This window comes from Tursiops truncatus, chromosome 14 (assembly GCF_011762595.2).
Source record: "Tursiops truncatus isolate mTurTru1 chromosome 14, mTurTru1.mat.Y, whole genome shotgun sequence".
NCBI lineage: Eukaryota > Metazoa > Chordata > Mammalia > Artiodactyla > Delphinidae > Tursiops > Tursiops truncatus.
In genome coordinates this window covers 73,981,297-74,000,998 of record NC_047047.1, presented here as the reverse complement: position 1 = coordinate 74,000,998, position 19,702 = coordinate 73,981,297, and the positions used below count along the sequence as shown (strand labels likewise).

Below are 19,702 nucleotides of genomic sequence, written 5' to 3'. Positions count from 1 at the left end.
CCTTCAAGAAAGCTGTCCAATTCAGATTTTCTGTTATCTTTTGGAGTATGCTTGGTGAAGATTTCTAGAGCAAGATTTTCATATTGCTGTTTCTGTTCCGAACTGAGGGTCTCTAAAGATTCAAGTTTAATAAAAGCTTTTGAACAAGTGCCAAAAGCCCTACTGGCACATGCACAGAGTGCTAACAGAGAGTAGATCTCAACGGCAGGGATGATGTCTTCATAGTCTCTCAGGTGAAGAGCTAGGAAAGAGAAGACAATTTGGATTTTTTAAAGCAATCATGATATCTTGAACGTGCATGGGAAAAAATCTACGTTAAGCTGTTTCAGTTTAACCTACATGAACTTTAGCAAGCTTAAAGAAAACAATGGTAGGTGCCCAGAGAACAAGTAGGAGGAAGGAGGCTCCATGATCTCCACATTCTGTAACTCCAGCTAACAGCTCAGGGCCTATAAAAATAACCATCATCGAATGATGCACATGGCTGTGCCACTTAGAAATATATACACAGACCAAAAATAATTGGTGTCAAAACACCCATCTTTTGTTGCATATAAATATGTTAGAATTTCTGTGGATTCTCAAGATATCATGTTTCTTTTTGTTAAAAAAGCAAAGCATGAAATCATATGTTTTCTCTTTGTGTTTCTTTGAACAGATTATTGCTTTTGTTTGTCTTACTGAAACAATAGAACTTTGAGAAAAAAAGAAGTGAAAATGAGACTGTAAGTTGTCAGTTCAGACAATTTATTTTGCCAGCTACCATACCTTATTTTCAATTTTTCTATGCTGGAGATATAATCTCTTTCTTAAAAATGCACTGCACAATTAATATCAGATTGGTAACCAAATTGTATCTTTTTATTTTCTAGACCTTGCAATCTTAAAAATATCTTGTTATAGTATGATATTGGAAATTTCACAAAACAATTTAAAACAACATAGTCATGTATTTTACAACTAGATTCCTATAAACTGATGCTGGGGTCAAGTGTTTACAACAAAGTTCAGTGGCAGAAATTTACAAAAAGGAAATTCATTGAGTTACAATAAAACATACCCTCTAATTTCACAGGCTCACAGGCAATAATTTACAGAGTACACATTGTTTCAGATCATTTTATCACTGAACGACAACCATATTAAAGCATATGGATATCTTCACCCAGTAGGTAAAGAATCTCAAGTTAAAAGTCCAACTGATCTTGTAATATAGTAAGTCTAGATACTGTGCATAAATTATAAAAAATACAACTATTTTAAACAGTGCATAACTTATATCACATATTAATCAGTTAAAATTCAATGAAGGTAAGTTATAAACATACAAAAATAAAAATGATTCCTATGTATAGCTGATAATCAATTAGAAAAAAAAGGTACATTCCCCAGTGCTAACAATGACGAAAACAGGAATCAGCTACAAAAGAAATGTACAGAAAATACAATAAAACTATAGAACTTTAGAGAGAAACACAGATATACAAAACGTTTTTAAAAATTGATGTTTCTGGATGAGAAAACTCAATATTATAAATATATCAATGATCCCAATATTAATACATTAAATTAATGCAATTCTAATTCAAAATCCACTAGGACTTCACTGAAACTCTTCCCACCTTCAAAAAGATTCTAAAGTTAATCTGAACGAACAAATGCAAGCAAATACCCAAAATGTTTTTCATAAAAGAAGAGGAATGAAGGATAACAGAAATTCCAGATATTAAAATGTAAAAGTAAGGTAAATAAGAGGAAGTACAGACACAGAGGTCCATGTCTAGAAAATAACAGCCTAGGAAGAGATTAACAAAATGTGTGAATTTAGTTTCATAAAGGTAGAATTTCAAATCCATGAGGGATGAATAAGTTTTTAATAAATGGTTTTGGAATAACTAAGAAGTTAAAATAAAATACAATATTTAATAACCTTGAAGTAAAGGACTTCCTGAGCATGACCCCTATCAAGACTGATTGATAGGACTATGTAAAAAGCCACTGTCAATATCATCATCATGACTACCACTTCTCGAGGGCTCACAATATCCAGGCACTATAATAAGTAAATTTTCTTTTCATAAATTTCTCACTTAATCCTCAAAACAACCCTATGAAGAAGATCCTATTATCCCTACTTTTCACAAAAAGAAACTGAAGCTTAGAGAGGTTAAGTAATTGTAACTTATAAATGCCAGGGAAAATCAACAGATATGACAGAGGGTTGCTATATATAATTTCTAAAGAGCTCTTACAAAAAACTGAATAAAGAAAAAGAAAAGTCATCACTATAGAATTCCAGAAACATTCAAATAAAAGAATTTCTCTAAGAAGGTTTCTTTTAAAGATGATGCCATTGTACTATAGATTGATGATGTATTGGGGTATGATGTGTGCTGGTGATGGCTATTTCACAGTGGCCCAACCAATGTGACCCAGGGTGGGTGGTGACAGTGCCGGCAATGCTGTCATGGCCCATCTGAAAGCGCTGTAACGATTTAGTCATTCATATGCTTTGGTTTATAACATAATTCTCATAACTATGCTCTTTTGGAGTTAACCTATCTAAACTTGAAGATATTGTTAATCCAGAAATGAAGATCCTGATACTACATGTAAATAACCTTCTATAAATTATAGTACATAAATACGATGGCACATTATATAGGTATTAAAAATGACAACATAGATCTACATTTATCAATGTAGAAAGATAACTGCAATATACTGTTGAGGGTAAAAATCAAACTCAGGAGCAACATACATTGTGTGATATTATTTTAAATAAAACTGTATACAATTTTATAGGCTTGGAAAAAATGTCTAAAAGGAGGTTCACCCAAATGTTAGCAATGATTATCTCTGAATTATAAGATTATTTTACCTTTTTTGATTTTTTTCTGTTTTGGTTGAAATTGTTATGTAAGTATCAATTTTATAAAAAACATTTAACATACAGTTAAATGCTATAGAAATCTATCTACTAATATCGAAATATTTTACAACATATCATTATGTTTTTTTAAAAGTACACAAAAGTATGGTTTGTTATACTCTCAATATTTTAAAAAAACAAATTATTTCTAAATATATATACTTATTTTTATTTAAATATATATTTTATATAATTATTATACATAATGTAATACATATTACAGATATTAAATATGTAACTATTTATAGTTTATATTTTATATATATATATATATATATACACACACATACACACACACACACACAAGGATATGAACTGGGCTATTAAGTGTTTAAGTGATAGTGAATGCTATAAATGTTCTTTTTGCTTATCTCAAACTTCTGGTTTTTCTGTGAACCGTATATATTGCTTTCCATGTATTAAAAAATAAAAAGAACTTCAAAAGGGAATGTGAAAAACAGATCATAAACAGCAAATCTCAAATATATGAAAATAAATCCACAGAAAAAAAGTGTTATTGAAATCAATATAAGGGCACCTTGAAGGAGCTAGCCCTTCATCTACAATTTATGATTTTTGAGGCATGTTATATACATTAGGTAATATGCCCACCTGTCTTCAATGCATTGTCAACATAGCCCTCGTAGAGCTGCCTCTGCGCCAGTATGAAGAAGTGGTAAGCCTCAGCCCCTCTCCAAGCATTATCTGTGAAACGACTAGTTGTAGACAGAACTTCTTCTTCCAGCAAACCAGCCAAAGCAGAAGTGGCCTACAAGTAAAGCAGACCCACTTTTTCTGTCAGCACAACCCTAACAATGGTCCTTCCAATAGAGATGATTTCTGAAACTGGTATATCAATACATTAAAATAGCTCAGTTAGCAGATTTTATCATTATAAAACTGTCACTACAGACTTAATGTCTCCATTATAACTCACATTTTGTTAAATTGATATGATCAAAGTTTTTCTTCAGTTTTATTGGGGTATAATTGACAAATCAAATTGTAAGATATTTAAAGTGCACTTCGTGGTGATTTGTATACGGGTACATTGTGAAAGAACTCTCCTCCCCATAGTAACATCAAACTTTTAAATAGAATTGATTAAACTTTAAGTTAATGTAAGGCTTATCTGTACATTAAAATAATATATATATTCTAGGAAAGTTTTTAAAACTCACTGATTAGAAAGGATTTACCAAGTAAGGAATTTAAGCAAAGATTACAGATTAGTAAAAAAATATAATTTTCAATATTTCCAAGTTGAAATGTCTAAATGTGAGCAGTAATTCCAAATCAGTCATTCCTTTTCCTCATATCATTTAAGAAAATAAATGCAAACAAGTAAATTAAATGGCCTGTCCATAAAGAGAAGTTTGATAGTTCTTTTTTCCTTAAACACTTCAGATGACTTAATGTTACTTAATGTTCTACCTTACCTCTGAGCTCTTTCCTTTAACTTTTCCTCGCTGGGCATTTTTCATTTGCTCATGGTACTGCTCTATAAGTAAAGCTGATAGTACATAGAGCTTCTTAACACGTAAAGGTTTAGTTCTTTTCTTTGCCTCTTCATCTGCAATCTTTAAACATTTAAAGAATTGGGGGAAAATATTTCTCAATCTATACTTGTACAAATATTATCATTTCTGAAATACGATTCTCTAAAAACAGGAGGAAAGTCAGTAGGGTGGAATATAAATACCACCCATTTTCTTTTCCATAGTACTGATAAGTACTTAGTTCTTTCCTTAGTATTTAGCCATTAGAGTTATAACTCAAAACAATTTAAGAAAATAACAGATGTTGATAAATAATTAAATCAAAATGAAGAAAGCTTTCATAGAGTGGCTAGTATTTTATATAACAAAGAGATTTTTAAAATAATGTTCCAAGTACCCAGAGATAAGATGGCTTTAACATGGTATATCCTTCAGAAATTTAAATTTTTTTAAATGATTCGGAGGGAAATTTTTCCTTTGTCATTAAATCAAATGGGAAAAGTATAGACTAGAATGTAAAATTTGCATACATTAATACTGTTACTGGTCACGTTCCCTCCAAATGCATACTATGAAAAGTGTAACGTCGAGATTGGGATTGACATATATACACTAATATGTATAAAATAGATAACTAATAAGAACCTGCTGTATAAAAAAAAAGTGATATATAATAAAATCTTTCTTAAATAAAAAAAAAAGTGTAATGTCTTTAAAACTTGCACATTTAAAAGGACTTAAAGTTTTGTTATCATCAGGATTTAAATTCCAGTTAAGGGAATTTGTACTTTATGGTCCCTGAAAATTCTATAATTCCCTGTTAACTTCGGTATTAAGTAAATATAAAACTGCTTAAGCATCAATAAGGTGCTAAAAGTAATAAACAGCCTTTTTAGTAAAATGTAATAATACTAAGATAACACATAGTTATAGCAGTAATAAATGAGAGGGATTTTGCTATAACAAATATTTGTTTCCAAAAAACGGAAAATGTATCCTTGAGTTATAAGAAAACATTGGTAACTAGAACAAGCCAAATACTCACCAAGATTATTACATTACCTTAAACATCAGCTTAGCAGCATCATAAAAGTAACTGGCTTTCCGATAGAGTTCTATGGCATCAAGAATTTTATTCTTTTCCAATAAATGAGATGCATACCTCGCTAACAGGGAACCAATTTCTTTCATATTATGACTTTTAGCCAATTCAACAGCTTTGTTCCACTGGGGAAAAAATATATATAGCATACAATTACCCAAGCATTTATAGTCAGATATGTCTTAAAATACATACAATAAAGCTTTAAGTTTATAATAATAAATAACACTATATCAAAATAAAAAACTGGTATATGTTTTTAAAAATCACTTAAAATCAGAGCAATTATAAATTTTAGGAGTCAAACATGTCAAAATAATCAAATGATCTGAGGCTGATTTGCTTAAGAAGTACATCTGAAAAAGAAAGCATCAAAGTTTATAATCACATTAACCTTATAATTCTAATTTTGCACAAACTATGAGCAAGAAAAAGATACATTTGTTTATAGAAAAAAATACACAATTTCAGTTAAGAAAATGTCCTATCAGATTTAACATTTAAAAGTTATTTTTATAAAGCAAATGGAGCTTTATAAAATACTTCAAGAAAATACTTAAAAGAATACATCGATAGTCAACAATTTCAACAATTCTGCATTTTAATTTTAGTTAAATTCCAGCTCTTAAAAGTATCAAATATGTGTTTTCTATAAGGGGAAAGGAAAATAGATTTGCCAAAATAAATACTGATAAAGTAACTCAATTCCTTCCTCTTGCAATGACCATTAACTGGTCCTTCTTTGGAAACAAAACCCAAGCCTAATAAAATGCAGAAAATTATGAAATTACTTCCAGACAAAAACTTGCCAGACTAAAAGCACAGGGTTTGTTCAGGTTCCCATACTGAGTTAGTTATGAGCGGGTCTCCCTTAATGGTAGCATTTCAAGAGGTAAATGCAAATTCCAACATTTTCTCAGTCCTCAACTAAGTAAGAGACTATCTGGCTCCCTTCACAAAATCCATCTCAAGCTCTCCAACCCTTACAGGCAACAGTCTTTAAAGCATCACTATGGGTGACTTTAATTTTCAGTTCCTTACTCGGTTGAGATGTACACAGGTATCCACTGCTGCCTTTGGTTGATTACATTTCAAAAACGCAGTCACTGCTTGTTCACACATTCCAGCTCTCACAAACATTTGTGCTACTTCCTGTGGATAAAATAATACTATCGATCTCATAGAACAAGGAAATCACTTATATTTTAACTTATAAAACTCCATAGGGACATAAGAATATTAAATTTTCTGGTGGCTACAGTAATTTTTCTTTTAAATGGACGTAGGGGCAGGGGCTACAAACCAGAAGAGATGCTAAAACATCACTTTTTATAAAATCTGGGCTTCACTGGCTCACAGCACAGATCTTATTTTCAACCAGGTTTTGAAGATACTGCACTCTTACCTTCTCTCAGTGCAGTAGCTAGCTTACAGAAATACCAAGCTCCAAAACAAACCCCACGCTAGCAAGTAAAAAAAACCCTTTAAGGCAATTGATGTTATACTCAATGTCGATCATTAATTAGAGGTTTAAGGGAAACCTGACACTCAGAGGGCTCTCAAATCCCTCTATAAAGCAATGCCCCAGACAAGTTGGCCATTCATCAGTTCGGGAAGCTGGACCAAAAACAGAGGAGGAGAACCACAACAACCACTGATCACACTCCTTGGGCTGTACTTCCCATCTTCAGAATATCACTTTTTTTTCTTTCTTAATATCTAATTGGTCAGCGTTTTCTCTCCCCATCCCTACTCCTAAAATATTTTGGGATATATCATAAAAGTACAATTTTGTACCCAACTATCTTTTTCAAAGTAATGCTTATATTTTCCTGATTATAAAGTAATACATTCTTATGGTAAAAAAAATTAGAAAATATGAAAAAATAAAGGTACACATAATCTTATTCCCACAAGAAACCTCTCTCTCTATTCTGGTGTAATTTCCTAATATCTGTATCCTGTGAATATATATGTATATGTGTATTTGTGAATATATCGTAATCATATTACATATAGTTTTGTATCCTGTGTTCCTCACTTAAATATTTTGTACATTTTCCCATATTATTAAAAAATCCTCCAAAACTTGATTTAAAATTTGCAGTACTACTGAAATTTTTTAATTATTTTAAATATTTAATTATTATAGCTATAATTACTTAGTACTTAATCAGTAATATTACTGCTCTGGATACCGTACAGCAACATTTTTTTCTGCATCATCAGACACACCTAACAGATGACAGTATAATGTCAGATACACAGTCCCTAATCCCAGGGTTGTAAGTAATTTCAGTTTTCCTACTCAAATGAACATATAAGATTGAGAATAAGGGTGTGTAAAAATGCCATTATTACAGGGATAATTGCCCTAATTCACAATAGAGAAAAGAACTGAATTAACAGAATTCTATACTCATCTATTAAGTAACCGACAAAATTTTGTAGCAGAATCCACAACTGATATACGTCCAGACCCTGCAGTTGAGAGCTACTACCTCTCCAGGTCTTGTACAACTCAGTGATTTACCTTTCTGATAAAACAAATAAAATACAAGCTCACTTACATTATTCAACAATTAATTTAAAGAGCCTTGAAAAGAAAACTTAGAACAAAGTTATAGAGAGCTCTGCTTTTAGTTTCTTTTTTTCAACATTAAATCCTTTATTATTAATATAACCTAATAAAAGTCAAGCTATCTTGACTTTTATTGCTAATATAACCTAATAAAAGTTTATTGTGAACCTAATAAAAGTTTAAGCTATCTTAAACTTTTCTTATAGCAAATTTCAAACATACATACGCACACACTACTCCCCAGATCATTTTGAAGCGAATCTCTGACATGTCATTTCACCTGTAAATATTTCACGTGTTCAGCTAATTTTTTAAAGCAAGTTTACAAAACTGACAAGCCTACACAAGACTGTGATCATGTTAAAATAGTAGGAATATGACTGATTTCTTCCTCTCCAGTTTCAAGCATTCTGTAATACTGGTAAATTGTTTTAATAACTAAAGCATCATTCCATGCCTAAGAAACTGTAAAGTTTTAGTTAATTTTTAATTTTCTATATTGCAGTGGACATTTCCAGACTACGACATAAAAACCTTATAAAGTAACCTAACAACTCCAAAAACTGAAATTTATAATACCTACTGGAAGCAACTTGTGGTTTTCTGGAAGTGAATTGGCAAGATTCTCCAATCCCTCATAATCCTCTAACATATAATAACACTCAGCTAAGCGTTCCTGGTTCCGGCCTTGTACATAATATTGTACAGCATTCAACCTATGGAAAGAAAAAAAACCCTTTTAAAACTAATGTGAATCTCCTCATAAATAAGCACTTTTACTAAAAATGTTCTTTCATTAGAATGCCAGCACTAGTATTATTCCAATCATCTTTAGTTACAGCATGTCTTTGAAGCATATAAATTGAACAAAAAGCAAAACTAAACTAAAGACTGCATAGCATATTTTAGTTACAACATTCTTTGAATGTTCTTAAGAAATATGTTTTAATCTGATATACAGTTGTATTTCCAAACACTGACATAAATAAATAAGCATACTGATCAAAATAACTTAACAATAAAAGTCAATGATTTCTGAAAATAATCTATAATAACAAAAGAAAATATAAACTGTGGCCTCAAACAGTAGAAAGCTACCTGGAACTACAGTATAAGTCTTCTGGGTTTTGAAACTCCAAAGTCTTACAGTGCTTGAAGGATCTCTTGCTCCTCAATGTGAATCCAGAGCTATGTGAATTTTGGGATCTGGAAGGATGGTCTTCATTTCCCTAGCATTATTTCATAGGGAAGTACTCAGGCAGTTACAATTTTAAGTGCCAAATGAACGGATGAGGGGGTCCAGATAGGTTACCTACCACTTTTGCCGATCAGCAAAGTAGTCTCCGATGGCATTGTGGGCTTGTTCAAGGAGACTGTCATCCGCATCACCAGATCCAGTTTTCAGGAGTTGGAGTACTCGAAACCAATCTCCCAACTTCAGCCGGAGGCCAATAGCCAGATCTCTACAAAAATTGACATTCACTCATTCATTCACCAAGTATCTATCAAGCGCCTACTATGTGCTAGGTTCAGTTCTAGGGCACTGAGAATACACAACAGTGAAGAGACAGATAAGGTACCTCCAAACATTTTAGAAATTTAGCCTCACCAGGTAAGAGGCAATGGAGAGAACCTGCAAAAGGAAAGAGGAAACAATTTCCTGCCTCTTATTATCCTAGACTTTCAATTTACTTGGCAAAATAATGACTTAAATAATAATCACTTCTTTTCATCAATTTCTTAAGACATAATCAGACTTATTTCATGTTTACATGTTTGGTTTTATATTTCTTTTCAGGGCTTGAGTTGTATTAGCAACCTCCTGAAAGTACAAATAATAAAAATTAGATATAATGTTCACAGTTGAAATGAAGTTCATACAGTATTTTATATAAATAAAAATGAAATATAAAGAGTAAAACTCAATCCCTACTTTGATTTTTATTTCATGCTCCTTGACAAGTGAAAATTAAATAATGGCCTAAACCAAAAAAGAGAACCCAAATAATGAGTGGTATAGTAAATGATAAAGCCTCCAGTCTCTGCAGTCATATGAATGTTTTTCCTACCAAGTGAAAAAAGTCTCCCATGGCCAGTCATTAATATTACATAAAAACAGAGAAGAAAGTTGCCCCAAATTACAAAGCATAAATTAATGAAGGTCATGTAGACTATCTAGGTTGTAATCCAAACAAATTATTTTCTGAAAGAGATGGTATGATACATTTAGTCTATTTTACAATCCTCATTTGTGAAAAAAAAAAAAATCACAAATTCTGGGATTAGTCCGGATGCCTGCACCTTTATCACTTACCTTCTGTCCATATCAAGATACATCCTTTCAGCCTCTTCGAACCTGCCGAAGTAGGCAGCCACTTCCGCCTGCTTCATGGACTCACTCTGCAGGTTACCCAGGCGCTTCACAAACTTAATGCCTTGGTAATCTTTGCAACGCACAAACGCTTGCTCTGCAGTGTGCAAATCCAGTTTCTGAAGAGCTGCTTCAGCCAGTAGGCGCCTTTATTAAAAAGAGAAACAGAAAAGCCAATGGCAAATTAAGGATAAACAAGTCTTGAATCAGAATTCAATTATTACACCTACTGTTTCTAGTGAAACATGGTGGAAAGTGATTATTTTAACACATTTATACGTTTCATATAATATTATGCTTATGTTGAATACTTCCGAATCTAAAATAAATTTCTATATTTTAAATCTAAAAAGAATAAGAACAGAAGCCTATTCCCATCAGGAGCCTCGTATGAGAGCAGGGGACGACAGAGCTGAGACTTTACACCTGAAAACTTGAGAGGTTTTATTTATTTATTTTTAAATACCAAAGTCGGGGGTGTGGATTATCCTCTATGAACTGAGATGCATCCTCAATTCCAACCTTCTCAATCAGTGCTCGGCTATCTCTCAGGGACCGAATCTCAAAGTTAATGATATAATCCTTGTCTGGATATTCTGGATTCTAAAAGTAAAGATGAAAAGAAAGAAATTCAAATAGTTGCCTTTAGAGTATTTTTTTTTTTTTTTTTGCGATACGCGGGCTTTTCACTGTTGTGGCCTCTCCCGTTGCAGAGCACAGGCTCCGGACGCGCAGGCTCAGCGGCCATGGCTCACGGGCCCAGCCGCTCCGCGGCATGTGGGATCTTCCCGGACCGGGGCACGAACCCGCATCCCCTGCATCAGCAGGCGGGCTCTCAACCGCTGCGCCACCAGGGAAGCCCTGTATTTTTTTTTTTTTTTTTTACAGTAAAAACAGCAAACAAATAAACAACTGTATCATATTATCAGCAAAACTTGGCAAAAGAGAAGTTGCCATGTGTGGGTCTTCTGAATTATCTGGAAAACATCCACAGTCCACAAGTGAAGTCCCTCCTGAGGCAATCAGGGGAAAAGGGGACAGTCGTCAAAGGGGTCCCTTACAATCATGCAGCCTTGTCTCCCTTGGCTCAAAATGTCTTTCCCCAGGAGCTACTCTCTTCCCGTCCCAAGTGCTGCCAGCCTCCACTGGAGCAGAAAACACCATGTGCAGGGCCTCTACCCCTCACTCCTTAGTCTACTCTTTTTTTCTATTATTGAAAAAAAAAATTATAAATAGCAGTTGCTCTGAGGGTGGGTATGGACAGATTTACTGGGAAGAGGCATGAGGGAACTTTCTAGCATGATAGTAATGTTCTGTATCTTGACAGGGGTTTGAATTGCACAACCGTATGCATTTGTCATAACTCACTGACTGGTACACTTAAGATCTGTGCATTTCATTGTATGCAAATTTTATTTCAAGTGAAAGAAAACTATAAGCAAATACTGAACTTGAATTAGTGAACTTTAATTAATGATATGCATGCTAAAGTATATATGTACTAACTCTGAAATATATTAAAAAACAGGACTGATTAATGGGCAGATAGACAGATGGACAGAAATATGACACAGCAAGTATAGTAAAATGCTAAATAGAATTTAAGTGCTGCCCACATGCTGTTGGGCAGCAGACAAAATTTTTAAAAAAAAAGAAAAAGGGCTGGTTTTCATCACTACTTTCCTTTTATAATTTAGCAGCCTGACAAAGAAAAAAAAATTTAAAGGCCAGTCTTGCAGCAAAGAACTAGCTAACAGCCAGAGAAAGAAAACAGTTATAACGAACTCACTGATATTCTACATATTCTAAGTAACGAAAAAGTGAAGCATACAAGAAAATTAGAGCCCCCGTGTGTAAAAGAGTAACGGCTCCCATGGACCAGAGTGCTCTGAAAAGGTTAACTGAGCCACACATACCCCTTCCCCACCCTGCAACTGAACCCCTGTATCTAGAAACTGAAAAGTTCTTAGGGAACTACCGTGCAAAGTAGGATGGAAAGAGCATGAGGTTTGGACTCAAACAGTCCTTAGCTCAAATCCTAATTCCATCCCTTGCTGGTTATGTGGCAGCTCTTTCTAGAACCTGCCCTACCCCGCTCCCTACCCACCTAGGAAGCCAGGGCCATCTTCCCCAAATATAAACCTAATCATATCATTCTCCTGCATTACTCCGCCACCGACTCCAGGATCAAGTCTAAACTCCACAGCAAGGCATACGAGGTCACTTATGACCTGGGTCCCCTACCCCATTACCTCTCCCCAGCCTCATTTCTGCCAGCACTACAGTTACACACACCAGCTTTGAAGCCAGAAAGCTTGGAGTCAAACCATGCTTTTGCCTACTGCTAACCGGGTACCACTGGCAAATCAGCTTATTTCTCCAAGCCTCTGATTCTTCCTCTGAAAAAATGGAATAGTAATCAAACTTACTTCCTAGCATTGGGAGGATTAAGTGAGATAACACATATCAAACACTGAGCACAATGCCTAGCCGTGTTATCCACATTATTCACAGTCTCAGAACTGACCCAATGCTCTCTTGCTTCAGACCTTTGAAGAGATACACCTACTGACTGAACCACAGCACCCCTGCCCCTCTTCCAGTTGCTGAAGTTCTTGTCTATCTCCCCAACTCCTCTACTTGAAGCCAGGAACTGTCTTACTGGCTCTCAATAAATATTTGCTGAGTCAGTGAACAGATGAACTTTGGATAAATCATTTTCAGCCACTAAGAGCCTTCCTCACCTAAAAATGAGGTCTGTGTAATATCTACCAGGTACAGGGGTAATCACAAACAAACATCTCATACAAAGGAAATTTAGAGAACTGTTAATTACCGTCCTTTTCCTTCTGCACTCCTCCTTCTCTAGTCCTCCAAGAAATTTCTCATGTTATTTCTTTTTCCTATTTTATTGAAATATAATTGGCATGTAACATTGTATTAGTTTTAGGTGTACAACACTCATGTTGTTTCTTAAAACTGTATGCTTGAAGGAATCCACAGTTCAGCTAAATATTTCCTGGGTCAACAAGACCTCAGAGGGAACTAAGGTATGACAATATTCTTTTCTTTACGGCTTTTTATGTAGTAAGTCAGACAGATAACAAAATTGTCACACAGAACCTGGTTTTCCCTCACAGTTTAACAATGCCTGCCACTAAACCGGGCAACAGTACTGTAGTTATTCTTTTTTTTTTTTTAACATCTTTATTGGAGTATAATTGCTTTACAATGGTATGTTAGTTTCTGCTTTATAACAAAGTGAATCAGTTATACATATACATATGTTCCCATATCTCTTCCCTCTTGCGTCTCCCTCCCTCCCACCCTCCCTATTCCCCCACCCAAGGTGGTCACAAAGCACCGAGCTGATCTCCTTGTGCTATGCGGCTGCTTCCCACTAGCTAGCTATTTTACGTTTGGTAGTGTATATATGTCCATGCCACTCTCTCACTTTGTCACAGCTTACCCTTCCCCCTCCCCATATCCTCAATCTAGTAGGTCTGTGTCTTTATTCCCGTCTTACCCCTAGGTTCTTCATGACATTTTCTTTTTTCTTAGATTCCATATATATGTGTTAGCATACAGTATTTGTCTTTCTCTTTCTGACTTTCTTTATCCTAGTATTAGATATGCATAAAATGTGTATCAAGAATTTTAAAGTACATCTAACCAGTTTAAACATGTGTTTTAAAAAATTCTTCATAAAAGTCAATATAATCATCAGAGCAACACATCACAGGCATTTTTAAGCATTCCAGAATTTAAGGCAATCAGCAACAATGAGCCTTTCTTGAAAAAAATTATAATGATGATATCCAGCCAACTAAAAGATTAATCAAAATTAAGAACTCATGTACAGAGAAAATGTAGAAAAAGACTGGTAATAGCTTCCATTTAAATATAAGACTACATATGTGGAAAATTAGGGTTACAAAACAAAATGTTAATGTTCTAAATCCTGACAACATAAAAATAACAATGTGCCTAACAAAAAGAAGAGAGAAAGAGGGAGAAAATGTAAAAACACCGTCTTTTAGAGTGACAATCAATACTATTAAAAGTTAAGATGTAGTTTAAAAGCAATAACCTCTTAGTTCTTCAGTTTTTTTCTTAACCCAGAAAAGCTGTATCATTTGTGGTGAAAAAAAATTAATGTTCTACAATTCCTTCAGATTCACTGTCACATTACTGAATTAAAATTAAACACTAAACAAGTAGATTGTACAGTGATGTCATTTTTATAAAATTACTTCTGTTTATTTATCTAATCTATCAAATCTATCTTCCACATACTGGTTACAGCTATACGGAATAATGTTCTGATGTTTACCTAATGTTAATCATTAAGAGACCTAGATTGTAACAGAACTTCAGACCTTCCTTTTTGACTGACTGCTGATAGCTTTTAAGCCTCACCCTTCCCCCTTTCCCTTCTGCCTCACATCTGGACAAGATGATAAGAAAGCATAAGTGTTCCATCCTTTGGTGATGCAGGAGTTTCAAACCACACATATCTCTACCTACCCATGGGAACCCTCACCCTAGGCCCACCCTCTAACTGCCCAAAAAACCCAAGCCAGTCTCCTTTCCCTGCTCTCAAATCAATTTTGGAGCAGCTTGGGAAGCCTATCCTTTCTCCCCTAAAAACTCATTAAGTTTGTAAGACCGTTTTACACCCTTTTGGTGTATCTGTGGTGTCATCACTCTTTACACGCAAACCAAATTTTGGGTGAGGGCCATTCCTGCTGCGGCAGGGTGGTCATGACACAGAAAACAACTGGTTCCCAATAAAAGAGCTACAATTTACATGTCAAACCAAAATATGAAAACATGTTACAAAATGCAACTAACTTCTGGAAATTTAAAATCCACTATTCCAATTCCAAAACACATATGTAGTACATAGAAAAATAAATATTTTGGATAAAAGGAAGGTAAACTTTCAATACATTCTTAGAGTAAAATATTTTCAAAGAACATTCAATGAAGGCCAAAGTAGGTATTCAAAAATTATCTGGAATTAGAACTTTTTTATAAAACCTGAAAAATAAAATAGGAGAACAGTGGACCTCCAAATAAAAAAGTTACTCAAATATCCTAGAACAAGCGAAAGACTAAAGAAAATTATCAAATATTTCTTCAGTATCTCTGTTATTAATATAAAAATAATGAAAACAACTAACTACCATTTATGAGCTCTTGATCATAGCACTGTGCTGTTTTTCACTCATTATCTTATAAAATAACAATCCGGTAAGACAGGTACTATTACTATCCACATTTTATAGAGGTAAAAACAGGCTCATAAACAGGAAGGGAAAAATGAAACTTTAAAAGATGAAGGAACCTGTCTAAAGGTTGTATAAGTGAGAGGGCAGGGCTGGAACTCCTCACTGCATACTCCTAACCAGGACACTACACTGCCTGGTATAAAATGAGTCCCAGTCAAGCCAGCAACAGAAATATAATTGTTTTTTAATAAGAATTACCTTTAATATCTCATCCAAAAGAACAGATTTAATTTCTAAATCCTCAAAATTACAAATATATCCAGAAGTCTGAATGGGTTCCTTTAAAGACAAAAACAAATGTTATGTTTAACTGTACAAAAGTTTCCTTCTTTACCATATCATGATTTTAACTTTTATTATCAAAATTTTCAAAACAACAAAAAAGGAGAGAGAATGTCATTAAAACCCATATACACATCATCTAAATAATTATTCACATTTTAGAAATATGCTTCAGTCAATTTTTTGGCTAAGGTATTTTAAAGTAAAGTAAATTTAGACATGACATTTCACCCCGAACTATTTCATATCTCTAAAACATAAGGATGTTCTCTTACGTGGCCACATTACTATTATCACACCTTAACATAATCAGTATTAATTCCCTAATAGGATCCAGTATCAGTTCAAATTTTCTGAATTAATCCAAAAATGGTTTATACAGTTTGATAATTCTTATTCATGCCATGCAACATTAAATTTAATTCTTAATGAACTGACAAACACTATATTTGTATCTAAGCATCAAAGTCCCATACCATACTGAAAAGTATGTTCTCTATAACATTAGCCGGAGGGCATCCTTGATAGATTCATTTCCTATATAAGAAGATTTAATTTGCCAACATGGAAACACATGAGCCTGCTATATGTCTGTTTCTTGTCCTAGCGTTATACAGGCTTGTAGAAATAAAGTATGGTAAATGCATATTATAATGTAAAGTAGTTGTCCTAAATCCCTAGTAAAAGAAATACACTCCCAATATACTTAATACCTTCAAGAACACTGTAAAAAGAATAGGATAACGTTGTCTGATAATGAACATAACTCCAGAATGCAATTTTTTAAAATATGTGTGTGATGTCATAGTGAAATAGAAAGTAACCTAAATCCAAATGAAATAACATATCAAATCTATAACTCTGAAAGTTAGTGCTTCATATATAATAGAAACTACAAAAATTATCACGGTAAGACACTAAAAAGATGAAACTAAGAAGTAAATATTGAATCATATTTAGTTTGCATTTAATATGTCTAAGTTTAATAATGAGGCTCTTGTAGGCACATTATATGTGTTTATTGGGTTTTTAAATGTATATTTTCTTTAAAAAGTAGAAACTGACTAAAATTATATGAGAAAATTTTATAAAATCCCTAAATTTCCTCAAAAAAATTATATTACATATAGGCAAACAGTATGCTTTTATGAACCGAAAAAATCAGAATAAAATTTAATTCACAAAAAAAGCACATGTAACAAAATATTTCTTATAAATTATAGGGGCCTTTCATATACTTTATTTTGGTACTACATGTAAACTAAGTGTACCCTTATAAAAAGGTTAATCACTAGAAATTTTTTTATTTTTAGCTAGATAATTTAACAAAGCAAGAGGGTCAAAAGATAAAGTCATAAAAGATGATCTGTGGATAAAAAATAATACCAAAAACAAAGAGAAAAGGAGAAATAGAAGGATAAGGAGAGAAATCGGGCAGCACCAAGATGGCACAGGGAGACCCTGAGCTCAATTCCTCCCACAAACACACCAAAACTACACCTACATATAGAACAGCTCTCTGTGAGGATGACTTGAAGACTAGCAGAATGGCTCTTCTACAACCAAGGCTGCAGAAAGATAAAACACACCGAGTCTGGTAGGAGGGGAGGGGAAGTGATCTAGCCGAGACCCACACCCCTAGCAGGCAACCTAGAGATGGAAGGGCTTATCACAAGCATGGGGATCTTCCCTAAGGAGCAAGGGGTTCACACCCCACACTGAGCACCCCAGCCCTGGGGTCCAGCACTGGGAAGACAAGCTCCCTTGGCTGATTTTTAAAACCAGTGGGGCTTACCAGAGGGCTGTAAGAAACTGAGACTCTGATCTTAAAGGGTGCAAGCACAGTCTTGCTTGCAGAGGCAGCAGATTGAAAAGTGCCTGGAACCCTGACCTGCCTGCCAAGACTGCACCAGCACAGTCTCCCAGCCTGCACTGGGCTGCAGCTCTAGCACCCCCCACAGAGGTGGCAACCACCACTGCACCATGGGAGAAGACGCAGCATGCGCTGGGCCCTGGCTGTAGCCCTTCCGGCTCCAGCCCCACCTTCTGCCAAGGCAGCAGCCCCAGAAAGCCCCAGGAGAAGCCCCCACCTGTGCTGGGTTCTATAACAAAAGACAAGGAAGGGCATTATATAATGATAAAAGGGTCAATCCAAGAAGAGGATATAACATTCATAAACATACATGCACCTAACATAGGATCACCTAAATATATAAAGCAAGTATTAACAGACATAAAGGGAGAAACTGACAGTAATACAATAATATTAGGGAACTTTATTCCCTACTTACATCAATGGAAAGATCATCCAGACAGAAAATCAATTAGAAAACAGTGGCCTTAAATGACATATTAGACCAAATGGACTTAAAAGCTATCTACAGGACACAAACACAGCAGAATATACATTCTTTTCAAGTGCTCATGGAACATTCTCCAGGATAGATCACATGCCAGGCCATAAGACAAATCTCAATAAATTTTAAAAGACTGAAACGATATCAAGCATCTTTTCTGACCACAACAGTATAAAACTAGAAATCAATTATAGTAAGAAAACTGGAAATAAAACAAACACATGGAAACTAAACAACATCTAAACTAAACTAAAAAAATCAATGGGTCAACAAAGAAATCAAAGAATCAGTACCTTCAGAGGGTCACTGGAGATGAAAATGATCAAGCAGGGAATATCAACATTAAATACTCACTTCCCAATTCTCAAGGAAAATATGCTTTATCAATGAATTAGAATTTTGCACACAAATGGCACCCTTTTCTCACACATAATCTGAAGAAGGGTCTACAATTTAAGGAAAGGTATGAAACTAGAATTCATAATAACACTCAAACATATAAAAATGTATTCGGTATTAACCATCAAACAACAGTTTATCTCCCTAATAATAACACAGAATACTATGTCCTAAAGGAGTTCTAGTAAGTTCAGTTTTGAAGAGTATGACCTCACATGCTAGAGGAGTGACTAGCAGAGTAACTAACCAAACAGGGACCACAGGCAGGGTCCTCATGAATGAAAAGAACAGCACACCATGGTTTGTAAAGAAATCCAGTCAATAGTAATGTTATACAAAATTCACCTGCCTCTAAATCTAATAGAAATTGAAGTACTTGCCAAGCCAGACAACAAACTCCAAAAATAAATAAATAAAAGGTTGTTCTTTTAAAACTACTTAAGAAACACTTTCCACCAGGCAAAGATTTCCCTTGGTGCTAGACTGACCATGTGTGACCATTATGCTAGGCATAATCCTCTCACTTCTCCAGGCATATGATTTTGGAATTAATACAAGTAGGGCCAAGGATGGAAAAAGGACCCTAACACTCAAAACGTATTTTACTTCCATCCTCAAGTTTATCCCATGGTTACCTGTCAAATTTCCACACTTGTTTTGTACCAAGGGTCAAATTTTCTTTGAACCCTTGAAAGAAGTCCATGCTTATATAGGTCAAATGCAGCAGCCCTGAATGCCCTTCCTTTGAGCCATTACTCAGGGCCTGAAAATTACAAAGATCCTTAAGACTCCTAAAAGCTTTAACAAAGACTTTGAGAACAATTTACATCAGGTCATTGACCAACCCAAAGATCCTGAGTAGGGCTCAAACGGGGAAATGTAAAA

General features: G+C 34.4%; 1 protein-coding gene across 1 annotated transcript in view; it reads right to left on the bottom strand.

Annotated features, from left to right (window-relative positions):
• Positions 1–19,702, bottom strand: part of WDR35 (WD repeat domain 35) — a 62,534-nt gene that overhangs the window by 3,756 nt on the left and 39,076 nt on the right. Inside the window, exons 17-26 of the mRNA XM_019943224.3 lie at positions 15,978–16,058; positions 10,952–11,088; positions 10,429–10,632; positions 9,431–9,577; positions 8,698–8,830; positions 6,575–6,685; positions 5,494–5,658; positions 4,372–4,512; positions 3,545–3,701; positions 1–241 (exon numbers count right to left, since the gene is read on the bottom strand). Of these exons, the coding sequence (XP_019798783.1) occupies positions 1–241; positions 3,545–3,701; positions 4,372–4,512; positions 5,494–5,658; positions 6,575–6,685; positions 8,698–8,830; positions 9,431–9,577; positions 10,429–10,632; positions 10,952–11,088; positions 15,978–16,058 (1,517 nt within the window). The remainder of the gene's footprint in view (positions 242–3,544; positions 3,702–4,371; positions 4,513–5,493; positions 5,659–6,574; positions 6,686–8,697; positions 8,831–9,430; positions 9,578–10,428; positions 10,633–10,951; positions 11,089–15,977; positions 16,059–19,702) is intronic.